Source organism: Artemia sp. Qi Xiang Cuo, chromosome 4 (assembly GCF_049724085.1).
Source record: "Artemia sp. Qi Xiang Cuo chromosome 4, ASM4972408v1, whole genome shotgun sequence".
NCBI classification, from domain to species: domain Eukaryota; kingdom Metazoa; phylum Arthropoda; class Branchiopoda; order Anostraca; family Artemiidae; genus Artemia; species Artemia sp. Qi Xiang Cuo.
Genome location: NC_142797.1, coordinates 53,223,018 through 53,249,288, shown reverse-complemented (window position 1 = coordinate 53,249,288; position 26,271 = coordinate 53,223,018). Strand labels below are relative to the sequence as shown.

The 26,271-nt window shown below is 34.0% G+C and overlaps 1 protein-coding gene across 2 annotated transcripts in view; it reads left to right on the top strand.

Annotated features, from left to right (window-relative positions):
• Positions 1 to 3,379: 3,379 nt before the first annotated feature.
• The window catches only part of LOC148953226 (cyclic AMP-responsive element-binding protein 3-like), a 119,010-nt gene continuing 96,118 nt past the window's right edge, over positions 3,380 to 26,271 (top strand). For both annotated transcript variants that reach the window (XM_089087583.1, XM_089087582.1), the window contains exon 1: positions 3,380 to 3,507. In XM_089087583.1, coding sequence (XP_088943709.1) covers positions 3,387 to 3,507 — 121 coding nt within the window. In that variant the 5' untranslated portion in view covers positions 3,380 to 3,386. The remainder of the gene's footprint in view (positions 3,508 to 26,271) is intronic.

The window sequence follows — 26,271 nt, the reverse complement described above, 5'->3', positions numbered from 1 at the left end:
TATAGGAAGGGAGTTTCAAGTATCAAAGAGTAACTATAGAAACATCATTCCGGCAGTTTTCAGGTGAGGCACTCTAATAATTCTTTTTATTAGCAATGATCCTCAAGAACGCCCGCAAGAGATAGGGGGTATTGTCTCCTTGGAATTCACTAAAAAATGAGTACGAATATAAAACGAGAAGTATTCCCGCTTAGATCTCGGTGAAAATAAAGCTCCTGGTAGCACTTGCCACCCTTCCGGGTAATTTTCTGTTGGTACTCATGATTCCCCCCCCCCACACACTTCTCCACATTTTGTGCCGAAACGCATATAAAGGAAATAAGTTATGCTAAACAGCAGAAATTTTTCTGTAATAAAAGGGGACCTATCACTTTGTAGTTTATTACAGGTTCAGACAAGGAATGCTCCGGGGAACTAAGGGAGATAAAAATTAGTCCCCCCCTCCCAAAAAAAAAAATATTGTTATGTGAAGGCTGACAGAAATATATAAAATATGGGTAAAAAGCGTACTTTCCGAGGATTTAGGCACAGCTTCCCCCCATCAACACTAAGATAAACCGGCCCTCCACTCTACTAACCGGTGCACAATTATACACCGCTTTACATAAGTTTATCAAGCCTGAAAAAAACCAACTATTGAAGCTTCAAGCTAAATGTCTATATCAACCATTCATTTTGTATAGAGTATGTACAGAATGTTCCACAGTGTTGTATATATCTAAGAATGATAAACTCAATTTACAATTTTCGATCATATTAAATTGGTTTGTAATCTTAGAATTTTAGTCGATAGCTTTGTGACCTTCTTGTTGTTTTGCGGTATAAAACCACTTTTATTGTTTTAAAAAATAAAGTTGTGAGACAGAGTCAAACTTTACCGTAAAGAGCGAGGCGTTGAGGAGGGGACAGCCCCTTTCATATACGGAATAATTTCTGTTCGTTTTAAGTTTTAATGTCGCTCCTTACTTTCAGTTAAAAAAACTTGTTTTCTTTTATTTAATTTCTGATCATTTTTTAGTTAATGCAGCTTTTATTTTGGCTCACCGTCATTGAATAAAAAAAAAAAAATTGCATAAAAATTTTACTCTTCTTTTGCTAAATGGCTGTCTCTAAATTTGGTTCTGACGTAATTTACAAATTAACTTACGTAACGAACTTCTATATTCGTATATTTTTCTTCTGGCAAAAAATACAAAGTTGCAGATATAGTTGCAGATATTTGCAGATATGAGCTTGAAACCTCTGTAATAGGGTTTTCTGATACGCTGAATCTGACGGTGGGATTTTCATTAAAATTCTTTCACTTGTAGGGGATGTTTCTTCCCTCTTTAAAAAATCAGGTAAATTTTCTCAGGCTCGTAGCCTTTGATGAGTAATACTAAACCTAATAAAATTTATATATTTAGAATCAGCATTATAAGCCCATTCTCTTGATACATTTATTGACATCAAAATTCTGTTTTTTAAAGTCTCGATTACTATTGAGCCGTATCGCTTGTTTTTTTTTAATTTAATTTTTTATTACGTATATATTATTACGTATATGAGGGGGTTCTCCCCTTAGTCAATACCACGCTCTTTACGTTAAAAGTTAAAAAAAATTTAATTCACAAAACCCTGAATCACAAAGTCCGTTTAATTAGAATAAATAGCTCTTTTGAAAGCACTAGAAAAAACTGTAGCGTGAAGAGCGAGGTATTGACTTGGGGGAGACCCCCCTCATATACGTAATAATTTCTGTTCGTTTTAAGTTCTAATGTTGCTTCTTACTTTCAGTTGAAAAAACTTGTTTTTTTTAAATTTAATTTCTGATCGTTTTTTAAATAATGCTTGGAAATCCGGTGCACCCTTCATAGAAATGTCCCTTACCCGAAAGAAACATCCTCCACGGAAAGATTCTCCCGAATAAAAAAAAACTTTTTTTTTATTTCATTTGTGAACGTTTTTTAATTAATGCAGGTTTTGATTTTTGCTCACCTTGCATGAATGATTAAAACGAAATTTGAATATTAATTTTACTTTTATTTGGTTAAATGGCTTTCTCGAAACTAGTTGAATTTTATTTACGAACGTTTTTTATTAGTAATAAATATACGTAACTTACGAATTAACTTACGTAACGAACTTCTATATTTATATATTTTTAATACGTATATTTGGGTGTTTGCCCCCTAGTCAATACCTCGCTCTTTACGCTAAAGTTCAAATTTTGTTCCAAGTCTTTAAAAATGACCTCTTAATCACAAAGGCCGTTAATTAGAATAAATAGCTCCTATGAAAGTACTAAACAATATTTGGCTTAAAGAGCGAGGCATTGACTAGAAGGTGAACCCAATTTTATAACTAATATTTTTTTGTTCGTTTTAAGTTTTGATGTTGCTCCTTACTTTCAGTTGAAAAACTTGTTTTTTTATATTTTTAATTTCTGATTTTTTTTTTAAATTATGATGGGAAATCCGGCGCCCCCTTCATAGCAATATCCCTTCCCCCTTGAAAACTTCCTTCATGAAAAGATCCTCCCATATAACCCCTGTCCCACCCCACCCCCCACTACCAGAAAAAATTCGCCCTGAAAACGTCTGTATACTTCCCAATAACCAATACTATATGTTAACATTGGGTAAAGTTCATAACTTTCAGCCCTCCCCATGGGGGCTTCGAGGGATTAAGTCATCCTAAAAGGCATATTTATGATATTTTCGACCATGCTGAACAAAATGGCTATCTCAAAATTTTGATCGGGTGACTTTGGGAAAAAAATGAGCGTGGGAGGGGGCCTAGTTGCCCTCCATTTTTTTGGGTCACTTAAAAGGGCACTAAAACTTTTATTTCCGTTCCAATGAGCCCTCCTAAGATATTTTAGGACCACTGGGTCGATACGATCACCCCTGGAAAAAAAAACAACAAATAAACATGCATCCGTGATCTTTCTTCTGGCAAAAATAGAAAATTCCACATTTTTGTAGATAGGAGCTTGAAACCTCTACAGTAGGGTTCTCTAATACGCTGAATAAGATGGTGTGATTTTCATTAAGGTTCTATAACTTTTAGGGGGTCTTTCCTCCTTTTTTCGAAAATCAGCCAAATTTTCTCAGGCGCGTAACTTTTGATAGGTAAGAATAAACTTAATGAAACTTATATATTTGAAATCAGCATTAAAATCTGATTCTTTTGATGTATCTATTGGTATCAAAATTCCGTTTTTTAGAGTTTTGGTTAACATTGAGCCGGGTCGCTCCTTACTTACAGTTCGTTACCACGAACTGTTTGATATATATTGTTCTCATAACTCCTCGTTTAAAGTTTCGGTTACTATTAGCTTGAGTCACTCCTACACTTTGTCATCACGAACTGTTCAATAGCCTATAGACACATTTTTTTTATAGATGGATGAGAATACGGCAGTAGTAAGTGGAGGTGATGGAGATTTAACTCCCTTTTTGAATGAGCCGCATTTCAGTGGTGACGTTTGCAAAAACCTAGTAGTTGCATCAAGAAGCAAGCCTGGTAAGTTTAGCTCATTAATGCAGAAGTTTCTAAATTATGTTTTCACCTTATTTCTGTGGCTGGATTTTTATATATAGTACTACTACTAATGCTAATAACGCAACGCAGTGCCAAGCCGCCTCAGGCCAACACAACTACGCACGCTTCTCCTCTATTCTAATCTATTTAAAGCTTCCCTACTTACACAATCCCAAAAAGTACCAATTTCTCTTAAATCCTTCCTTGGGACCTCCTCCTTTCCAATTCGGGGTTTTAAGTTATGCCCTGGGGGCAGATAAGAACGATGTTGTCACAATGTATTATTTATTATTATTTTTTTCCTTTAAACCAGGGCACTTCGTATCGAAGAAGTTGTCGTAGAAATTTCGGAAAGGGCTCATTCAATTGGAAATTGGAGTGGCTTGTGCCCTTTTTAATAGTCGAAAGTGATTGGAAGGCAACTAACACCCCTTCCAGGCTCACCATTTCCTGAAACGCATCCAATCAAAATTTTTAGATAGCCATTTTGTTCAGCCTTGTTGATTTCTAGATAAAAAATATATTTTTGAAGTGGTCACTCCCCCACAACCGTCAGGGCAAGGGTTGTAAGTTATGCCCTGGGGGCATATAAGAACGATGTCTGCACAATGTATTATTTATTATTTTTTCCTTTAGACCAGGGCATTTCGAAAAAAATGTCGTAGAAACTTTAAAAAGGGCTCATTCAATTGGAAATTGAAGTGACTTGTGCCCTTTTTAATAGTCGAAAGTCATTAGAAGGCAACTAACACCCCTTTCAAGCCCACCATTTCCTGAAACATATCCAGTCATAATTTTGAGATATCCATTTTGTTCAGCGTAGTAGATTTCCACATAGAAAATATACTTTTGAGGAGGTCACTCCCCCACAACCCTCAGGGCAAGGGTTTTAAGTTATGCCCTGTGGGCAGATAAGAACGATGTTGTCACAATGTATTATTTATTATTTTTTTTTCCTTTAAACCAGGGCACTTCGCATCGAAGAAGTTGTCGTAGAAATTCGAAAAGGGCTCATTCAATTGGAAATTGGAATGGCTTGTGCCCTTTTTAATAGTAGAAAGTGATTGGAAGGCAACTAACACCCCTTCCACGCCCACCATTTCCCAAAACGCATCCAATCAAAATTTTGAGATAGCCATTTTGTTCAGCGTAGTTGATTTCTGGATAAAAATATATTTTTGAAGTGGTCACTCCCCCACAACCGTCAGGGCAAGGGTTGTAAGTTATGCCCTGGGGGCATATAAGAACGATGTCTGCAAAATGTATTATTTATTATTTTTCCCTTTAGACCAGGGCACTTCGTATCGAAGAAGGTGTCGTAGAAACTTTGAAAAGAGCTCATTCAATTGGAAATTGGAGTGACTTGTGCCCTTTTTAATAGTCGAAAGTGATTGGAAGGCAACTAACACCCCTTCCAAGCCCACCATTTCCTGAAACATATCCAATCAAAGTTTTGAGATATCCATTTTGTTCAGCGTAGTTGATTTCCACATAGAAAATAAACTTTTGAGGAGGTCACTCCCCCAAAATCCTCAGGGCAAGGGTTTTAAGTTATGCCCTGTGGGCAGATAAGAACGATGTCGGCACAATGTATTATTTATTTTTTTTTTCCTTTAAACCAGGGCACTTCGCATCGAAGAAGTTGTCGTAGAAATTTGAAAAGGGCTCATTCAATTCGAAATTGGAATGGCTTGTGCCCTTTTTAATAGTCGAAAGTGATTGGAAGGCAACTAACACCCCTTCCACGCCCAACATTTCCCGAAACGCATCCAATCAAAATTTTGAGATAGCCATTTTGTTTAGAGTAGTTGATTTCCAGATAAAAAATATATTTTTGAAGTGGTCACTCCCCCACAACCGTCAGGGCAAGGGTTGTAAGTTATGCCCTGGGGGCATATAAGAACGATGTCTGCACAATGTATTATTTATTATTTTTTCCTTTAGACCAGGGCATTTCGTATCGAAAAAGATGTCGTAGAAACTTTGAAAAGGGCTCATTCAATTGGAAATTGAAGTGACTTGTGCCCTTTTTAATAGTCGAAAGTCATTAGAAGGCAACTAAGACCCCTTTCTAGCCCACCATTTCCTGAAACATATCCAATCAAAATTTTGAGATATCCATTTTGTTCAGCGTAGTTGATTTCCACATAGAAAATATACTTTTGAGGAGGTCACTCCCCCACAACCCTCAAGGCAACGGTTTTAAGTTATGCCCTGTGGGCAGATAAGAACGATGTTGTCACAATGTATTATTTATTTTTTTTTTCCTTTAAACCAGGGCACTTCGTATCGAAGAAGTTGTCGGAGAAATTTAAAAAGGGTTCATTCGATTAGAAATTAGAGTGGCATGTGCCCTTTTAAATATTCGAAAGTGATTGGAAGGCAACTTACACCCCTTCATCACCCACTAGGTAATGAAACACATCCACTTAACGCTTATAGATATCCATTTTGTTCAGCGTAGTTGATTTCTAGATAAAAAATATGTTTTTGAAGTGGTCACTCGCCCACAACCGTCAGGGCAAGGGTTGTAAGTTATGCCCTGGGGGCATATAAGAACGATGTCTGCACAATGTATTATTTATTATTTTTCCCTTTAGACCAGGGCATTTCGTATCGAAGAAGGTGTCGTAGAAACTTTGAAAAGAGCTCATTCAATTGGAAATTGGAGTGACTTGTGCCCTTTTTGATAGTCGAAAGTCATTGGAAGGCAACTAACACCCCTTCCAAGCACATCATTTCCTCAAACATATCCAATCAAAGTTTTGAGATATTCATTTTGTTCAGCGTAGTTGATTTCCACATAGAAAATATACTTTTGAGGAGGTCACTCCCCCACAACCCTCAGGGCAAGGGTTTTAAGTTATGCCCTGTGGGCAGATAAGAACGATGTTGGCACAATGTATTATTTGTTATTTTTTTTCCTTTAGACCAGGGTACTTCGTGTCGAAAAAGAAACTACGAAAAGGGTTCATTCAATTGGAAATTGGACTGGCTTTTGCCCTTTTTAATAGTCGAAAGTGATTGGAAGGCAACTAACACCCCTTCCACCCCCACCATTTCCCAAAACAGATCCAATCAAAATTTTTAGATAGCGATTTTGTTCAGCGTAGTTGATTTATAGATAGAAAATATATTTTTGAAGAGGTCACTCCCCCAAAACCATCTGGGCAAGGGTTGTAATTTATGCCCTGGGGCATATAAAAACGATGTTGGCATAATGTATTGTTTATTATTTTTTTTTCTTTTATACCAGGGCACTTTGTATCGTAGAAGTTATCGTAGTAACTTCGAAAAGGGCTCATTCAATTGGAAATCGGAGTGGCTCGTGCCCTTTTGAAGAGTCGAAAGTGATTGGAAGGCAACTAACACCCCTTCCACGCCCACTCCCTCACACCCTACGCCATTTCCCGAAACACGTCCAATAAAAATTTTGAGATAACCATTTTGTTCAGCGTAGTGAATTTCCAGATAGAAATTATGTTATTGAGGAGGAAGGTCCCCCACAGCCCTCAGGGCAAGGGTTGTAAGTTATGTCCTGGGGACATATAAGGTTTTTAGAGAAGGCGTTGTCGTAGAAACTTCAAAAAAGTCTAATTCGATTGGAAATTCAAAGGGCTAGAGCCCTTTTTAAAAGTCGAAAGTGATTGGAGGGCAACTAACCCTCCTGTTACGACCTACATGTCCTAAAATAAATTCCATAAACCTTGTGATATGATTGTTTTTTCTAAAGTTGTTGAAAGATCTTGAAATTATCCTTTTGAGGATGACAATCCCCCCACACTCACCAAGACTAGGATGATAAGTTAGGACCTGGGGACATATAAGGTTTTACATAAAGTGTCATCGTAGAAAGTTAGAAAAGAGCTCATTCGATTGTAAATTGAAATGGCTAGTTCCCTTATTAATATTCGTAAGTTATTTGAAGGCAACTAGCACCCTTTCCACGCCCACCATTTCCTCAAACACATCCAATCAAAAATTTGAGATCAGCCTTTCTGTTTAGCGCAGTTTTCAGTTTAGGGTATTATACAGCTGAAAAGGGCATTTCCCCAATAGGTTTTAGGTCGAGGGTTATAAAATATGCCCTGAGGGCATATAAGTTTTTGTTGAAATCTTTGTCGTAGAAAACTTGAAAACAGGCTCATTCGATTTCAAATTCAAAGGTCTATTGCCCTTTTCAATAGTCAAAAGTGATTTGAGGGCAATCAACCCACCTCTCACGCCCACCTTTTCCCCAAACACATCCCATCAAAATTTTGAGATAGCCATTTTGTTCAGCGTCGTTGATTTCCAGATAGAAATTATGTTTTTGAGGAGGATGGCTGTGGGGGATTCTCCCCCACAGCCCTCAGGGCAAGGGTTGTAAGTTATGCCCTGGGGGCATATAAGGTTTTTATAGAAAGTGTTGTCGTAGAAACTTCAATCAAGGATCATTCGACTGGAAATTCATAGGGCTGGTGCCCTTTTTAATAGTCGAAAGTGATTGGAGGGCAATTAACCCCCCTCTCACGCCCACCTTTTCCCCGCACACATCCAATCAAAATTTTAAGATAGCCATTTTTTTCAACGTAATTAAAAGTTCCGGAAATTAGGTCTTTGAGGATGACAACCCCCCACAGCTCTCACAGCAAGGGTTGGACGTTATGCCCTTGGGGCATATAAGGTTTCTATAGAACGCGTTGTCGTAGAAACTTCAAATTGGGCTCAATTGATTGGAAATTGAAATGGCTAGTGCCCTTTTTAATAGTCGAAAGCAATTAGAGTGATTGGTGCCCTTATTATTAGTCGAAAGTGATTGGAAGGCAACTAACACCCCTTCCACGCCCACCATTTCTCCAAAAACATCCAATCGAAATTTTGAGATAGCAATTTTTTCCACGCAGTTTAAAGTTCAGGAAATTATACCTTTGATTAGAACACTCCCTCCACAGTCTTTAGAGAAAGGGTTATAAGTTATGCCCTTGGGGCATATAAGTTTTAATTGAAATCTTTGTCGTATAAAACTTGAAGAAGGGTCCATTCGATTGGAAATTCAAAAGGCTAGTGCCCTGTTTAATAGTCTCGAAAGTGATTTCAGGGCAAGTAACCCCCCTCTCTCGCCCACCTTTTCCCCAAACACATCCAATCAAAATTTTTTAATACCCATTTTATTCAACGTAGTTGAAAGTTTTGGAAATTAGGTATTTAAGGATGACAACACCTCCACCCCTATAGCCCTCAGGGCAAGGGTCGTATGTTATGCCCGGGGGGTATATAAGGTTTTTATAGAAAGCGATGTTGTAGAAACTTCAAAAAGGGCTCATTCAATTGGAAATTGAAAAATCTAGTGCCCTTTTAATAGCCAAAAGTGATTGAAGGGCAACTAACCTCCCTCTCACGCCCACCATTTCCCAAACACATCCAATCAAAATTTTGAGATATCCATTTTGTTCAACTTAAGTTAACGATTGTAAGTTGTGCCCTGGGGGCATATAAGGTTTATATAGAAAGTTGTTGTAGAAATTTAAAAAAGGGCTCATTTGATTGGAAATTGAAATTGCCCTTTTAAATAGTCGAAAGTGAGTGGAGAGTAATTTACCCCCTCTCACGCCCACCATTTCCCCAAACATATTCAATCAAAGTTTAGAGATAGTCATTTTGTTCAACGCAGTTAAAAGTTCTGGAAATTATGTATTTATAGATAACAAACCCCCCAGAGCCCCGAGGGCAAAGGTTGTAAGTTATGCCCTTGGGGCATATAAGTTTTTTATAGATAATTGTCGTAAAAACTTCAAAAGGGGCTCATTCAATTGGAAATTGAGAGGGCTAGTGCCCTTTTTGATAGTTGAAAGTTATTAGAGAGTAACTAACCCCCCTCTCATGCCCACCATATCCCCAAACACATCCAATCAAAATTTTCAGATAGCCATTTTGTTCAACGTCGTAGAAAGTTCTGGAAATTATGTCTTTGAGGATGACACCCTACCTCCCTCCCCCAGCCCTCAGGGCAAGGGTTGTAAGTTATACCCTGGGGGCATATAAGGTTTTTATTGAAAGCGTTGTCGTAGAAACTTCAAAAGGGCTCATTTGATTGGAAATTGAAAGGGCTAGTGCCTTTTTTAATAGTTGAAAATGATGGGAGAGCGACTAATGCCCCTCTCACACCCACCATTTTCTCAGAGATATCCAATCAAAATTTTGAGATAGACATTTTGTTTAACGCAGTTGAAAGTTCCGGACATTAGGTCTTAGAGGATGACAACCACCCTCACAGCCATTAGGGTAAAGGTTGTAATTTATGCCCTGGGGGCATATAAGATGTATATAGAAATCGTTATCGTATAAACTCAAAAAGGTCTCATTCAATTGGAAATCGAAAGGCCTAGTGCCCTATTTAATAGTCGAAAGTGATTGGAAAGCTTGACATTTTTATAGTACAGATCAATGTGGGTATAATGTATTATTTTTTTGTTGTTGTTGCTGTTTAGACCAAGGCACTTCGTATCGGAGGAGCTGTCGTAGGAACTTCGAAAAGTGCTCTTTTCATTGAAAATAGAAAGGGCTTAGGCCCTTTTTAATAGTCAAAAGTGGTTGGAGGGAATCTAATTCCCCTACCACGCCCACCCTCCCATTTGCGTTTATGTTTAAAAACTAAATGTTCCCTTAAGATTAAATCAAAATGCACTGTGTTAATGCTAATTCCCAATAACGCATCTCAGCAGTATCCCAAGAACGACAGAGGGTATTATGTTCAAACTTTCGAGGCTACTTCTGCTCTTAAAATTTAACCGAATCAAAATAGCGTAAGTGTATCCAAACTATCAAAGGAAGTAAACAGATTTTTTGCGAATGGTATCAAGTTTTCTATTTCAGGTCAACTAGAGGAGGTATGAAACTAAATTAAACACTACTGTTTGTGTCCAGATTTTTAAAAGGGTGTATGTTAAAATTGCTGAAAATTTTTCTCCAGCATACAAATAGCAGGCCAAACTGTAAATTCTTAAAAAAACGAAAAGATTGGAAGTATTATTTTCTTTCTCCCTGAAAAGACTATTTCAATATAAAACGAACAGAAATTAATTAAAAAAACTTTTTCACAAAATAAGTTTTTCAAAGAAAAGTAAAGAACTTCATTAAACAAAAGTGAGCAAAAATCAAATTAAATAATCTATCACGCGTGAAACTACCACAAATCAGCAACGATGAATAAGTGAATCCCAAAACGAACAGAAATTACAATGAAGTCATACTCAGAACGATCAGGAATTAACATAAGTTGGGCTCGAAACCCCTATGCCTTGCAAGGCCAGAACATAATTTGCACTTTACTGAAAAAAATACAAATGAATGCGTATTGTCAGTTTAATTTAAATATACTGATATTTAGTAATCAAAATGTTAATATTATTTGATTTATTAAAGTTATAAAAGTAAAAACATTTATATTTTTTTCAGTAAAGTGCAAATTATGTCGGGGTTTTGAGTCCAACTTATGTTAATTTCTGCTCGTTTTGAGTTTGACTCGGTTATTTATTGTAATTTCTGTTCGTTTTGGGTTTCATTTATTTATCGATGCTGATTTGTGGTAGTTTAACGCTTGGTAGATTATTTGATTTGATTTTTGCTCTTTTTTGTTTAATGGAATTCTTTACTTTTCTTTGAAAAACTTATTTTGTCAAAAAGTTTTTTTAATTAATCTTAAAAAAGAAACATAAATCTATTTATGTCGAAAATGCTTCCATATGAACTTTTGTAATTTTTGGCAATAGCGGAAGCCAAATTAAAAAAAAAAGTGGAAGAAGAAAAAAAATATAGCCGAACAATCATCAAAATTAAGCTAAAACATATGGCACCAAAAAGTTTAAGAAGGTTTGGCTATTCTTTAAAAGGATAGTTGGTTTTGAAAACCAAAAAAATTTAGTTGTTTTAGTGACGAAAGCGTTGTCAAATTCTACGAGTCTGTTTTTCTTATCCTTCAAGTGTAAAACTACCACAAATCAGCATTGACAAATAAATGAAACCCAAAACTGACAAAAATTACAATAGATAGCCTAGTCAAACTCAAAACAAGCAAAAATTAAAAGGAGTATGGCTGACAACACTCATGTCTTCTTCAGACCAGAAAATAATTTGCTCTTTACTTAAAAAAAAAAACTTGTATTGTCAGTTTGATATACCTCTTCTGATATTTATTCCTTATAGTCTTAATACTTCTTTATTTAACAAAGTAAAAAAGTGAAAACATTCAAAATGTATTTTGTTTTCAGTAAAGTGCAAATTATGTTCTGGTCTTGAGGAGGTGTGGGGGTTTTCAGCCCTACTCATGCTAATTGTTGCTATTTTGAGTTTGAATGGGTTATTTATTGTAATTTCTGTTCGTTTTGGGTTCAATTCATTTAGTTATGGTGATGTGTGGTAGTTTAACGCTTGGAAAATTATTTGAATTCATCTCTTCATTTTTGGCTTAATGAGGCTGTTTTCTTTGGCAAACTTATTTTGTGGAAAACGTTTTTACGTTTATTTCCGTTCATTTTTTTATTGACAGGGCTAGTCTTTTTCAAATAAAAAATATTTCATATCTCTTTAATTTTTTTCTATTATACTCCATTGATTTTGCTTTGAAGATTATTTGACTTTATTTCTGCACAGTTTTTATTTTATGAGGCTCTTTACTTTTCTTTAAAAAACTTATGTTTCCCATTAACAAATACTATCTGTAAGTAATTAAATAGAAATAAAACAAGTTTTTCAACTGAAAGTGAGGAGCAACATCAAACCTTAAAACGAAATGATATTATTACATAAATGAAAAGGGTTGCCTCCTCCCCAAAACCTCGCTCTTTCTCTCTCCATGAAAAAATCCGATACTTCTGTGTTATATGCCACTGACTCAAGATTACGATGTGTAAAACTCAAAAACAAATCACTCTCCCCCCCCCCCTAGATGAATGACTCTACCTTGTACTTTTATTTTGAGATTTCTATTAGGCCTATAAAGAATTGGAAGTGCCGATTAGAACAGGTAAACCCCCCCCCCTCCCCTACAATTCATCTTATGGGCACCCATGTACAGAGCAATAGCACATCGATTGTCTCATATCCTGAATATAAGTCGGACTACTTAGCGAATCTCAGGAATATTCTCCTTCATATCTGATGAAGATAGTAACTTAGGCAAAAAATTCTATTAAGAAAATTAAAAAGTTCTTTTTAATTGCCATGATAATTACTCATCCCAGGCTATATTCTTTAGTACATCCACTATTAAGACCATTGACCACGTTTTACACCAGTAGTATAGTAATTGCCGATTCTGGACCACCTAACTCTCCCCATCATTTTACATCATTTTCAGTCCATTTTACATCATTTTAACATCAAATAATAAACATTTTGAACATTTTTCATCCCGACATTCAGCATGAAAACAGGTTCTTTGAAATAAAAGTTTGGTCTCATTTTTGTACTTTTTCACAATGTGAAAACGGGTTCTAGGCTCCATCTAGAACCCCCCCCCCCATCAATTTCCCCATTTTTATTGAATTCATACCACTTTAAATGAAAATGTCCAATATTTTCACAATTCCCATCATGAGCTTTAAGATCAAAACAGGTCTTGTGAAATAAGAATTTGATGAATTTGTTAAATAAGAGTTTAATTATAATTCCATTTTTCCTATACTGATATAATGTAATAAATTAATATGATTTAAAATCTAGTGGATAGTTAGATATGTTATTATCTTTCCCTTTTCTGTCTATAACCTTTAAATAATATCTTTATCTATTTTTTTTAATTTCTTTTCAAGGTCAGCTGCTTTAGAAACAAAGTACTTTGGTGCAAATATATCAACCATTTCACCTTTAAAATCAATGGTGATAACGATTTTCTTTCCATATTTAGTTGTAGCACATTTCATTGCTTTAATCGTGTATTCCATTCCAATGTCTAAATCTTCTTTCCTAATAGCTGAATTATATTTATTTTCCATTTTCATTTCCTTAAAAGTTCCTCCATTTATTAGGCAAGGATTTTGTTAGATAATTCTTTTTTTTCTGAATCGGAAATAATTTATAGATTAACATGTAATTATGATCAATGACATCCATGCTTGCTTTTCTTTCTGAAAATATGACGCAGTATATGATGTATGAATTATCAGGCCTATCATCTAACAAATGTTTAATTTCTATATGAGCAGTTGATCCAGATGCATAAATATTAGGTTCATGATTTGAAACATCAAAACAAAACAATCAATATACTATTCTATAGACATTATAGTTAACAACAGTTCCACTATCAACGTTTCGATGTTTATATCCTAAATGTCAAAATCTTTGATAAGCATCAGAATAATCCTCATTATTGTTACTAAAATCGCATTTTAATTTTTCTTGTGGATATTTATATCCCTTCATTCTCACTTCAGTCTTACTCATATTCTTATGATCCAAAACTATATTATTTTTTGAAACATTATCATCTTTTTCTTTTTTCTGTAATACTACAACAATTTTAGTTGTATGATATCTTTCAGAAACTACTCACCATCAATTCTTTTTCATTTTTATTTTCACTTTTATAAATATTACACGCTTCATATCTTAATTCATATGAACTCTTTTTAACTAATTTACCTTCTAACTAATTTTTTAATGAATAAACTAGGATTTAATATTGGTAGACTCCAAGATAAATACATTATATCTACTTTAAAATTTTCAGAATCTTTTTTATAATCATGTTATTCTTACTATTCCTTATCAACGCAATTTGGTGCGTAACACCTCTAAATAGGTGATTAAAATCTTGACAATACCCAAATAATCTCGATAATGGTAAATATATGCTAACTACATGACTTTCTTTTGTTTTATTATATCTTTTCAATGGACCGCTTTTAAATTCATCATTTTCCTTTCTTTTAATTGTTGGATTTTCAACTACTTTTGCAGGAGCTTTCAAAGTACTTACAAACCCAGTTTCTTATGTAAGTGAACCCATTGTTTGCGTTTTATCTTTATACCAAAACATATTTGTGGCTCCACTTCTTGAATAATTATAAGACAATTCTAATAGATTTTTAAGGGTTGTTGATATACCAACAAAATCAATAGATTTAATTGCTTCACCATTAATGATATATTCAGCATTTCTAAACAAATTAAACCCATTATTTGTTAAAGTTGCCATATGTTCAACACTCATATTCGAATCATCATCTCGTGTTATTTTAATTTTTGAAGATAGCTATCACCAGGAAGAATCCAAGATACTAAATCTTTTGTTATAAAGTTAAAATTAGATAATTCTGAAACTTTAACATTTATTTCTCTAATTTCTATAAATTCATATTTCGTTGTTGAATCATCAACAATAGGCTTTTCAAATATTTGCCGATAAGGAGCAACAACTTCATTAACCTCCATTTACATAGAGAAGAAATGTATTAAATAATATTTCATTCTAAAATTTTTAACCCCTTGCCTGTAATCAACGCATTTAAGAGATATTGAACACTTCTATATATATATACCTTTTATTATTTCCAATAGATTTTTTCATCGATTTTCTATTTTTAAATACATCATATATATTTTTTTTTCTAATTAAATCATTAATTCTTTTCCATATTCAATACCTCTGTTTTTTACTAACTCTAATCGAATTTTAATTATATTGGTATACACTGATGAGGCTCCATCTTTTATATTTTTTAGGGAAGTTTTGAATAATTCCGAGTTAGCTATATTCTTAAAGAAACTTTCAATACCAATACCGTATTGTCTTGTGTATAGCAATTGTTTTTTATTAATCAACGATTATTATAGTAAAAATTTATTAAACATTTTTACACTATCATTTACAAGAGAAAGAATGAATTGAAACTAATTTACTAAAAATTAAAACTTTTTTTCGATTTTATGCTCATTTTGTTTCAAATCTAAAACATAACCAACATTATCCCCATTCAAATCGATAAGTCTACCTAATTGATCTGTAATTGACATTTCCAAAGAACTAATACACTCTTTTCGATTTATCAAGTGATATTGTCTCTTTTTGGGGATTTCTACGATCAAGCAACTTAGTTCGGTATTAGGTACAAATGGCCATATTACATCAGATTGAACTCCGTTAACGATTGAACTATCAACTACTGGATTTTGTCCACATTTCTTGCAATAGATAGATAGATGGATATTTATTGCAGCCGCTTTGAGCCATGGCAAAAAAAAAAAATACAAAATCCCACAAAATAATAGCACATGATTATAACACTCATAGCAAAGTATAGTAGCCTACATAACAATAACAACGCAAAATTACAAAACAAAACAAGAACATAATATAGAATACAATACCATTAAACTAACATACATAGATAGATGTATGTTACATCAATCAAGGGCTATGATTACAAAAAATAGCAAATAAAAAAACAACTTACACACATACAACAATAATTTCAATACTCACCCCACCCCCTTTACAAAAATCTATCTCTATGTGACATACCCAATTTTATATTATTCAGAACTTTTGTACCTTCATTCATTTTATCTGATAATATATAATCAGTTTTAAAGCTTAAAATACTACTTAACTTAAAACTTAAAATTCATTCTTATTACCTTCAATAATAATCAAACCAATTTAATAGAATACTTTTTTTAAGAACAAACTTTTCTTTTGATAAGAACAAATTATTTTTAATTAAATTTTAAGATTATTTTGATAAATTGTATTATATTCATTTTCCTTTATTATTTTATTTTTTTAAAAGGAATCTAAAAAACTTAAAGCCTCATGTCGAACCTCATCTGATGTATTTCCAGTAGCTCTACTACCTATTAGACTGTATAAAGCTGTACGTACAAAGTTTAACAAAATCAACTAGTTTAACACATTCAGGTATTTCATACCCTTTTTTCCCACCATATTTTTGATTCAATTCACCCAATTTCTTTATAGCGTGTTGAAGGAATTCAGGATGCTCTAGATAATAATTAGGCAATTCAAAAGAGGTTGGTTCTTTAGAATAATACTTTTTATCGTTTTCATTTAACTGTTTCAGCAGTTTAGGGTCAAGATTCAAATTAAGATCATATTCTTTTGGTGATTTATCAGGAGATTTTATTTTTGGTATTTTTAATGGTTTAATACCTTGAAGTTGTGATGGTGATGGTAATGGTTCATTACCTTCAAGTTGCGATGATGTTGCTGGTAAACCGTTTCTTAACTTTTGATCTAATCTTACAGTCCAGTGTTTCAAACTATTATCATTTTTTTTTTAATTTTTCAGTAACTGGAGCATATGACTTCAGCATATTCATGAAATCCTTCTTGCTGTAAAACTGTAAAATATCTCCTTCGTATAGTTTGGAGGACACTCTTTATCAAAAATACTCTTTTTCTTATTAATTCTAACCAAATCACCAATATTAAATTTATGTTTTCGTTGTTTGAGGTTCTATGTCTGGACACAGATTTTTATACACCTTGTTTTCATTTACTTTTCTACTTGCTTCTTTTCTGTTTCATTTGGATTGATCTTTGATATGAATTATTATAATTGTCAACGAATGACGGTAATGCATCTATCCAACGTTTAGTATTGTTGTAAGTAAAATATTTCAATAATTTCTCTTTAATAGTTCTATTAAATCGTTCCACTATTTGAGCTTTCAATTCAGTATAAGACTAAAACCAATGAATTTCATAACTTTTTAAAAATACTTGAACGTTTTTCATAATGAAATCTTTACCTTTATCTGTTTATAACATTTTAGGTTTTCCATTTTAAAATAAATCCGTAAAAGCATTAATAATTTTACTTACCCGTTTTATATTTTAGAGAGATACATCAAACATAAATATTTTGTCTACGTACCAGAACTTTTACCTTTGTAAAAATAATGTGGTAATAGACAGTTGAATCGAAAGCAGAATAAAAAGGGCCAAACAGGTACAGGGAGTGAGAAAGACAAAAACAAATACAAACACACATATTCCGGCATACAAACAGACAAAGACAAACGTAGGGACAAGCATACACCCACCCAGACACACATGCACAGAGAGTGAGATAGACAAATCAGATACAAACACACGGATTCAGGCATAAAATCAGACAAGGCCAGACACCAACCCAAACACACAACCACAGGAAGTGAGAGAGACAAAAACACATACAAACACATAGATTGCGACATAGATTCCAAAAAGATTGAAAAGAAATTTGGAGAATATTCTTGGTTTTTAGAAAATCTTGGTATGGTCATGGTAAAGTTGACTCTGATTTTTCATAGACTGTTCAGAGGCCTATTTGACCAAGTCCATGAAACAACCACCCAAAAAGATCAAAAAGAAATTTGGAGTATCTTCTTGGATTTTAGAAGATGTTAACATAGTCTTAGTAAAGTCGACTTCGATAAATATGATTTTGCATAGACTGTTCAGAGGCCCATTTGACAAAGTCTTGGAAACTATCACCTGAAAAAGTTAAAGAGAACTTTGAAGAATCTTCTTGGTTTTTAGAAAATGTTAGTATGGTCTTAGCAAAGTTGACATCAATAAGTCTGATGTTGCATAGACTGTTCAAAGGCCTATTTGACCGAATCTGTGAAATAATCACCCAAAACCTATGCATAAATTTGAAATTAATAGAGTCATATATGTTTCAAGCGATAATATGACACCTATATGAGGGAAAAGATAGAATAATGCCTTTTGAAAAATATGATTTAGTTTCTGGGTTAACATAAAGCCAAATTTAATAAAATTGTATATATTTTAAGCGATAATACGACAGCCCTGTGAGGGAAATGATAGATTAAAGCCTTTCCAAAAGTATTGCTTATTATTAGGGATATGCATAAGGACGCAATTAATAATGTCGTATATATTTGAAGCGATGACATGATAACCCTGTGAGGAAAATGATACAATAAAGCCTTTTTAAAAGTATTGCTTAGTATTGGGGTATGCATAAAGTCAATTTTCCTTTAGGCATGAGAGATGAAATTTTTTGGGAGTACCAACAAGATTCATCAATGCTGATTGTGGATATTTGAGAATATCATTTCCAGAGATTATAGTGCTCAAAGAGAATGTAAACACAAAATTAATAGTTGACGATGAGGGTCAACTTTTTGTTAATAGTTCTGGTAACAAGTTACCTGTTGATAGATCTTATTGCTGTCTTTCGGGTATCAGTATTCAAATGAAATCAAAGGGAAAAACAAAGGCCTACTGTTGCACTAATATCATAAACCATATCTTGTCTACTTGCCAGAACTATTGCCTGTGTCTTTGTCTGTTTGTATGTCTGAATCTGTGTGCTGGAGTCAGTTCATTCAATGCACCCGGAGTAGTAACATCCCCTGTGCGAGCACTGTGTAAAATTTGCTGTAAATTATCTTGGGCATTCGTTTATCGATCAATTTGAAAATTATAAACATTATTGGATAGAGAACAATACAAAATATTATTTAATAAGTTGACAGAGAAGTGCCTAGTGAATTATCTTGGGCGTTCGTTTATAGATCTATTTGAAAATTATAAACATTATTGAATACCAATATGGTAAAGAAAAGTGGAAATCTATCAAGACAAAGCGATTTGGACGAGTCTAGAGGATCCACGGAATCGACTGGTAATGTTTCAAAGTTGGATAAAATCCTTGCAATCGTCGATGAAACTAAGAATGATATTTCGGAAATAAAAAGGGAAATCAGTGACATTAAGTCTAGTTTAGTGTCCCTAACGTCTCGTGATGAAGATTTGGAATTAGCAAAAGTGACCCACGAAAATGAGTTATCCAGTATCAAGCAGGAAATATCGGCACTACGTAAACAAATTGCAAAGAAACCTGGTTCTGGTGAGTTAGCTATGAGAGTACCTGTGATAGAAAACATGGATAGAAGAAGGAACATTATTCTATGGAACATTAAAAGTGAATCTAAGTCAAAAGCTAAGGAGCATGTTAACGCCTTACTTTCCGAACATCTTGGGATTAATACCCAATTTGAACTACTTGAGTTTACGGATCGATTCATCAAAATCCAGTTCCAGGATGATAAGGACAAATTCTGTATCCTTCAGGGAAACAAGAAATTGCGTGAAAGCCTGTTCAGAAGAGTAGCCAGAAGTGAATCTCCCTATGTCTATATAAGAGACGATGTGACAAAATGTGCTCGTGATATTTGTAATTCCCTCAAAATCAAACAGAAAGAAGTCAGAGAAAAGGGACTTAGTGCTTGAATCCCCCCAATCTTCCAACCTGTATTATGCTTGATTGAGAACGAAAAAAAAGTGAAGCTTAAGTGGTCTAATGTTGTGTAAGTCAGATGCATAAAAAATGTATCGGAAGTAGATTAAAGTGACTATTTAGTATGTTTGAGTGGATTTATGATTGTAGTTAGTTTGTGAGTCAGCTCAGGTATCTGTGATTAAATTTTGTTTGCCTTTGGGTGATGATAAGGATAATGGTTAAAGTGAGTATGATGTCAAGTAGTGTTTATGTATTACTTTTTTGTTCTTATTTTTTATTTTCGAAATTTTTGTTGCCTTTTATTTTTTCTTTCTTCTTTTTTTTTCATTTTTTTTATATTGGCTCACGGAGATGGGATGCAAAATTTTATTGAGTTTGGATTATGGATGAGTTAAGTATTGTAGAAATCCCTGCTGGTAGGCTGGAGGAACTGGAAAAAAATCCTCTTGATATTAATAATTTTTTTCATATATTTTCGTCAAGATCAAGATTATTCATATTATTATAAGGCACCTAAAAATATATATTTATTTATTCATGATCTTCCACCTTTAAATAATCAATTTAAACGACTATCATTTTGGAATTGTAGAGGATTGAATAGCAGCTTCAATTTTTTGTATGATTTTTTTAAAAGGTCGTCACCAGATGTGTTAGGAATTTGTGAGACATCTCTTGATGAAAATAATACATTTCAACATTATGAAAATTATACCTTTTTTCATGCTAGTCGAAAACAGAATAAGAGAGGAGGAGTTGGTATTTTTATACGAGATGTTTTTGCATCTTATTTACGTAATGAATTTATGATTTGGAATGTTGAGATGCTATTTGAGAGTTGTGTAGTAGAAGTGAATGATGGAAGAAATACTTTTTTGGTGATTGTAGTATATCAGCCACCATCGTCTAGTGTTTAAGAGTTTTTAAGTCAATATGAATCTTTGTTAGATGCCCTCGCCCAGCAACACCATCCATTTTATGTAACAGGGGATTTTAATATTGATTTAATGAGACATAATGTTTCGACATCGAATAAGGGATTAGAATTTTTGAATATTTAATTTTTACATGGTTTGTCACCTACTTGTTTACTACCATCAAGAATCCGTGATAACCATGTAACTCTTATTGATAACATTTTACATCTGAAAATTGCCTTGATACCCATATTATTTTGAATGATACATCCGATCATTGTGTTGTTACTTCTGACTTCTCTGGATCAGGAGTGGAACTTGAAAAGAGACCAAATAAAAGTTATAAAAGGATAATTAACCAGAAAAAGATAGATGAGATGACAGTAAAAATAGGATATATAGATTTGAATGATGTCCTAAATGTTGAAGACCCGAATCAGTCAATTCTTTTATTTTATAGTAAATTTAACCAAATATTTGACCAAGTATGTCCTATGGTATAAAGAAAGAGTAAGGATTTACTTCGTAAACCAAGGGCTACTGAAAGCCTGTTAAAGAGTATAAAAGAAAAAAATAGATTGTATAAGGTGAAGATGCAGTACCCAAATGAAATTAATATTGAAAATTAAAAAAAATATAAAAACCAGTTTACTCTTGATCTCAGCGAAGCAGGACATAAATATCATCAAAACAATTTTTGTAAATGTGATTCATCTTCGAAAATATAGAAAATAATAAATATAACCATAAATAATATTAACATAAGAAATATTCCATCTCACATTACAAGTCAGGAAGGAGTTAAGATAACTGATGAGAGAGGGATTGCGGAAGCATTTTCTGACCATTTTAGAAACGTTGGACATGGTCTGGTGGATCAAATTTCTGCTGGAATACAAAATCATAGAAAATATTTACCAAATAAAGTAGATAAGACTATATTTATGTACCCTATCTGGTTCTCGGAGTACCAAAAAGCCGTTGCTAGTTTGAAAATGGATTTCCGACAGGGTGTGAAGGTATATCGACTTCTCTGTTTAAAGAATTAGCTGGTGTATTTTTTCAGCCGCTTTTATGTATTTTTAATTCTTGTATAAAAAATGGATTTTTCCCAGTTTGTCTTAAAGTACCTAAAATTTTACCTTTGTTTAAAAAAGGTGATAAAGATAACCCATAAAATTATAGGCCTATTACTATTTTATCACCTGTTTCTAAAATTTTTGAAAAGATAATAAAAAGAAGATTTATTTCATTTCTGGTAAAGAATAAGTTTTTTTTTTTTTCTAATCAGTTTGGTTTTTTGAGTGGTAGATCAACAGAGCAAGCAGTAGCTGCCTTACGTCATTTCTTGTCAGAGGCTATGGATGATAGTTATTTGCCGGCAACTATTCTTTTTGACATAAAAAAAGCTTTTGATACAATAGATCATGCAATTCTTTTTGATAAGTTGAAAATTACAGGAATCCATGGAATAGCTCTGAATATAATGAGGTCCTGTTTGTCTGAAAGAAGTTGTTAAGTACAGACTTGCAAAGGATAGTCTCATATTTTACCACCAGAACGTATAGGCGTACTGCAGAGATCCGTATGGGGCCGATACTTTTTCTGATATACATAAATTATCTTCCAAATTTAATGCCTTCAGGTGATGAGTTACCAATATTGTTTGCGGATGATACAGCAATTAGTTTGAAGGTTGGCAACGAGGAGGACCTAAGATTGTCCCTGGAAACTGTTGCTTTGAATGTAAATTCTTGGTTTCATGCTAACCGATTAATACCTAATTTAGAGAAGTCGGAATTTATGGTTTTTGGGAGAATTTCGAGGTCAGTGAAGCGTATGTCATTTCAAATTATTAAGATTGGATCTTCCTCCATAAAAAGAGTGGATGTATTAGATATTTAGGTATTTATATTGATTCAACTCTCTCGTTTAAGGCACATATTAGTAAACATAAAGCAACAGTGTGCAGGAATCTCGGTTGTTTGCATAGATTAAAGTTTCTGTTTTCATGCCAAATCATGAGAACTTTATATTTTTCATTAATTGAATGTTATTTCCAGTATTACCCGAGCATTTGGATGTCGACTTTCCCTTCACATCTACGAGGACTCCAACTTGTTCAAAATAAATCGATAAGAATCCTGGACCATTTTTTAGCACACCCTAGGAAGACAGAAGAATTATCTTAAATTAAAACATCTTTTCTATTTCTTGATATTCTTGATTTACAACAAATTTTTCACCTTAATTTGGGCATATGGTTTTTGAAAATCTAATATAAAGATCATTTTTTCAATGGTATGAAATTTTTGGTTGAAAATAAACATAGCCGTTTATCAAGAGTTAGGATTAAGTTTATTTTCCCGTTTGTTAAAAATGAGAGATCAAAACTAAGTTTAAGATATCTACTTCCTCAGATTGCGAATAAATATAAGTTATTTGAATTAGTAAGTGAATCACCATCACTGTACATATATAAAAATAAATTGAAAAAGATGGTCCTTTCAGCCTACAGTAGTGGGGATTGATTGTATTATTGATTTATTTATAAATTGTTAAGTAAATCCCATCCCTATCTCCGTGAGTTGATAGTTAAGTTATGTTTTCTTCTTGTTATTTTTTTTCTTCTTAAAATTTATTTTAAAAATTGTTATGTTCTTATCAATTTTTCTTTTCTTTCTTGAAGCTATGTTAGCGGGAAGTGTAATTTCTTTTTCCTATTTTTTTTTTTATAAAGGAGACATTACGAGATTCCTCTCTTTTCCTTTGTATAAAATTTATGCATATGTTTTCTTTAAACAAAAGTCAATTCAAGTCAAGTATGTGTTTTTGTCTCTCTTACTCTCTGTGCCGGTTTGTCTAGGCGGGTGTTTGCTTCTCCCAGTGTTTGTCTTTGTTTGTATATCTGAATATGTGTGTTTGCCTGTGTTTTTGCCTCTCTTAGTCTCTGTGTGTCTGAATGGGCTATTGCTTCTTCCCCGCGTTTCCCATTGCCAACCAGACACACAGGCACAGAGAGTGAGAGAGATAAAAACACATACAAACACAGAGATTCAGACATACAAACAGACAAAGACAGACATTGGGAAAAACAAACACATGCCAGATACACAGGCACAGAGAGCGAGAGAGACAAAAACACGTACAAACACACAGATTCAGACATACAAAAAGATAAAGACAGACACTGGGACAAACAAATACCTTCCCAGACACACAAGAAGAGAGAGTAAGAGATACAAAACACGCGGATTCAGACATACAAAGAGACAAAGACAGACCCTGGTATAAGCAAACAGACCCACAAGCACAGGGAGTGAGAGACACAAAAACACATAAGAACACACAGATTCAGACATACAAACAGACAAAGACAGACACTGGGACAACCATACATGCTGAGACACAGAGGCACAGAGAGTGAGAGAGATAAAAAAAAACACATACAAACCCACAGATTTCGACATTCAAACAGACAAAGACAGACACTGGGACAAGCAAAAACCCGCCCAGAAACAGAAGTACAGAGAGTGAGAGAGACAAAAACAAATGCAAACACACAGATTCAGACATACAAACAGACAAAGACAATCACTGGGACAAGCAAACCCCTGCCCACACACATGTACAGAGAGCGAGAGAGACAAAAACTAATACAAATACACAATTGAGACATACAAACAGACAAAGACAGACACAAGGACAATCAAACATCCGCCCAGACACACAGGCACAGAGAATGAGACAGACAAAATCACATATAAGCACACAGATTCAGACATACAAACCGACAAAGATAAACATAGGGACAAGCAAACACCTACCCAGATATACAGGCACAGAGAGTGAGTAATACAAAAACACATACAAACACATAGATTCCGACATAGATGCCGAAAGGATTAAAAAGAAATTTGGAGAATATTCTTAGTTTTTAGAAGATGTTAGCATACTCTTAGTAAAGTTGACTTTAATAAATATGATTTTGCATAGACTGTTCAGAGGCCCATTTGACAAAGTCTTAGAAACTATCACCCGAAAAAGTCAAAAAGAAATTTGAAGAATCTTCTTGGTTTTTAAAAAATTTTAGTATTGTCATAGTAAAGTTGACATCAATAAATTCGATTTTGTGCAGACTGTTCAGATGCCTATTTGACCAAATCTGTGTAATAATCATCCAAAACCTATACATAAATTCGAAATTAATAGAGTCGTATATATTTGAAGCGATGATATGACACCTATATGAGGTAAATTATAGAATAATGCCTTTTGAAAAATATGATTTAGTTTTGGGGTTAACATAAAGCCAAATTTAATAAAATTTTAAAAATTTTAAGTGATAATACGACAGCCATGTGAGGGAAATGATAGATTAAAGCATTTTCAAAAGTATTGCTTATTATAAGGGATATGCATAAGGACGCAATTAATAATGTCGTATATATTTTAAGCGATGATACGACAACCCTATGAGGGAAATGATACAATAAAGCCTTTTGAAAAGTATTGCTTAGTATTGGGGTATGCATAAATCCAAAATTAATAAAGTCATGAGAGATTAAATTTCTGGGGAGTACCAAAAAGATTCATCAGTGCTGATGGTGGATAAGTGTGAGCATCATTTCCAGAGATTATAGTGCTAAAAGAGAATGTAAACATAAAACTAATAGTTGTCGATGAGGGTCAACTTCTTGTTAATGGTTCTGGTAACACGTTACCTGTTGATAGATCTAATTGCTGTCTTTCCAGTATTAGTATTCAAATGAAAGCAAAGGGAAAAAAAAGGTCTACTTCTACACTAATGTCATAAACCATATCTTGTGTACTTGCCAGAACTGCTACCTGTGTCTTTGTCTGTTTGTATGTCTGAACTTTTGTGCTGATATGTGTTTTTGTCTCTCTTACTCTCTGTGCCCGTGTGTCTAGGCGGGGGTTTGCGTGTCCCAGTGTTTGTCTTTGTTTGTATATCTCAATATGTTTGCTTGCATGTGTTTTTGCCTCCCTTCCTCTCTGTGTGTCTGTGTGGGTTATTGCTTGTCCCCCTGCGTGTCCCTTTGCCACCCATTCACACAGACACAGAGAGGGAGATAGACAAAAACACATACAAACACACAGATTCAGATATACAAACAGACAAAGACAAACACTGAGTCAAACAATCGCACGCCACGATACACCGGCAAAGAGAGCGAGAGAGAAACACATACAAACACAAAAATTCAGACATTCAAACAGACAAAGACAGACACTGGTACAAGCAAACGCCCACCCAAACACACAGGCACAGAGAGTGAGAGTGACAAAACACATACAAACACACAGATTTAGACATACAAACTGACAAAGACAGACACTGGGACAAGCAAACACCTGCCCAGACACGCAAGAACAGAGGGTAAGAGATACAAAAACTCATACAAACACGCGGATTCAGACATACAAACAGACAAAGACAGACCCTGGTATAAGCATACACCCACCCATACACACAGGCACAGAGAGTGAGAGAGACAATATCACATATAAGCACACAGATCCAGACATACAAACCGACAAAGATA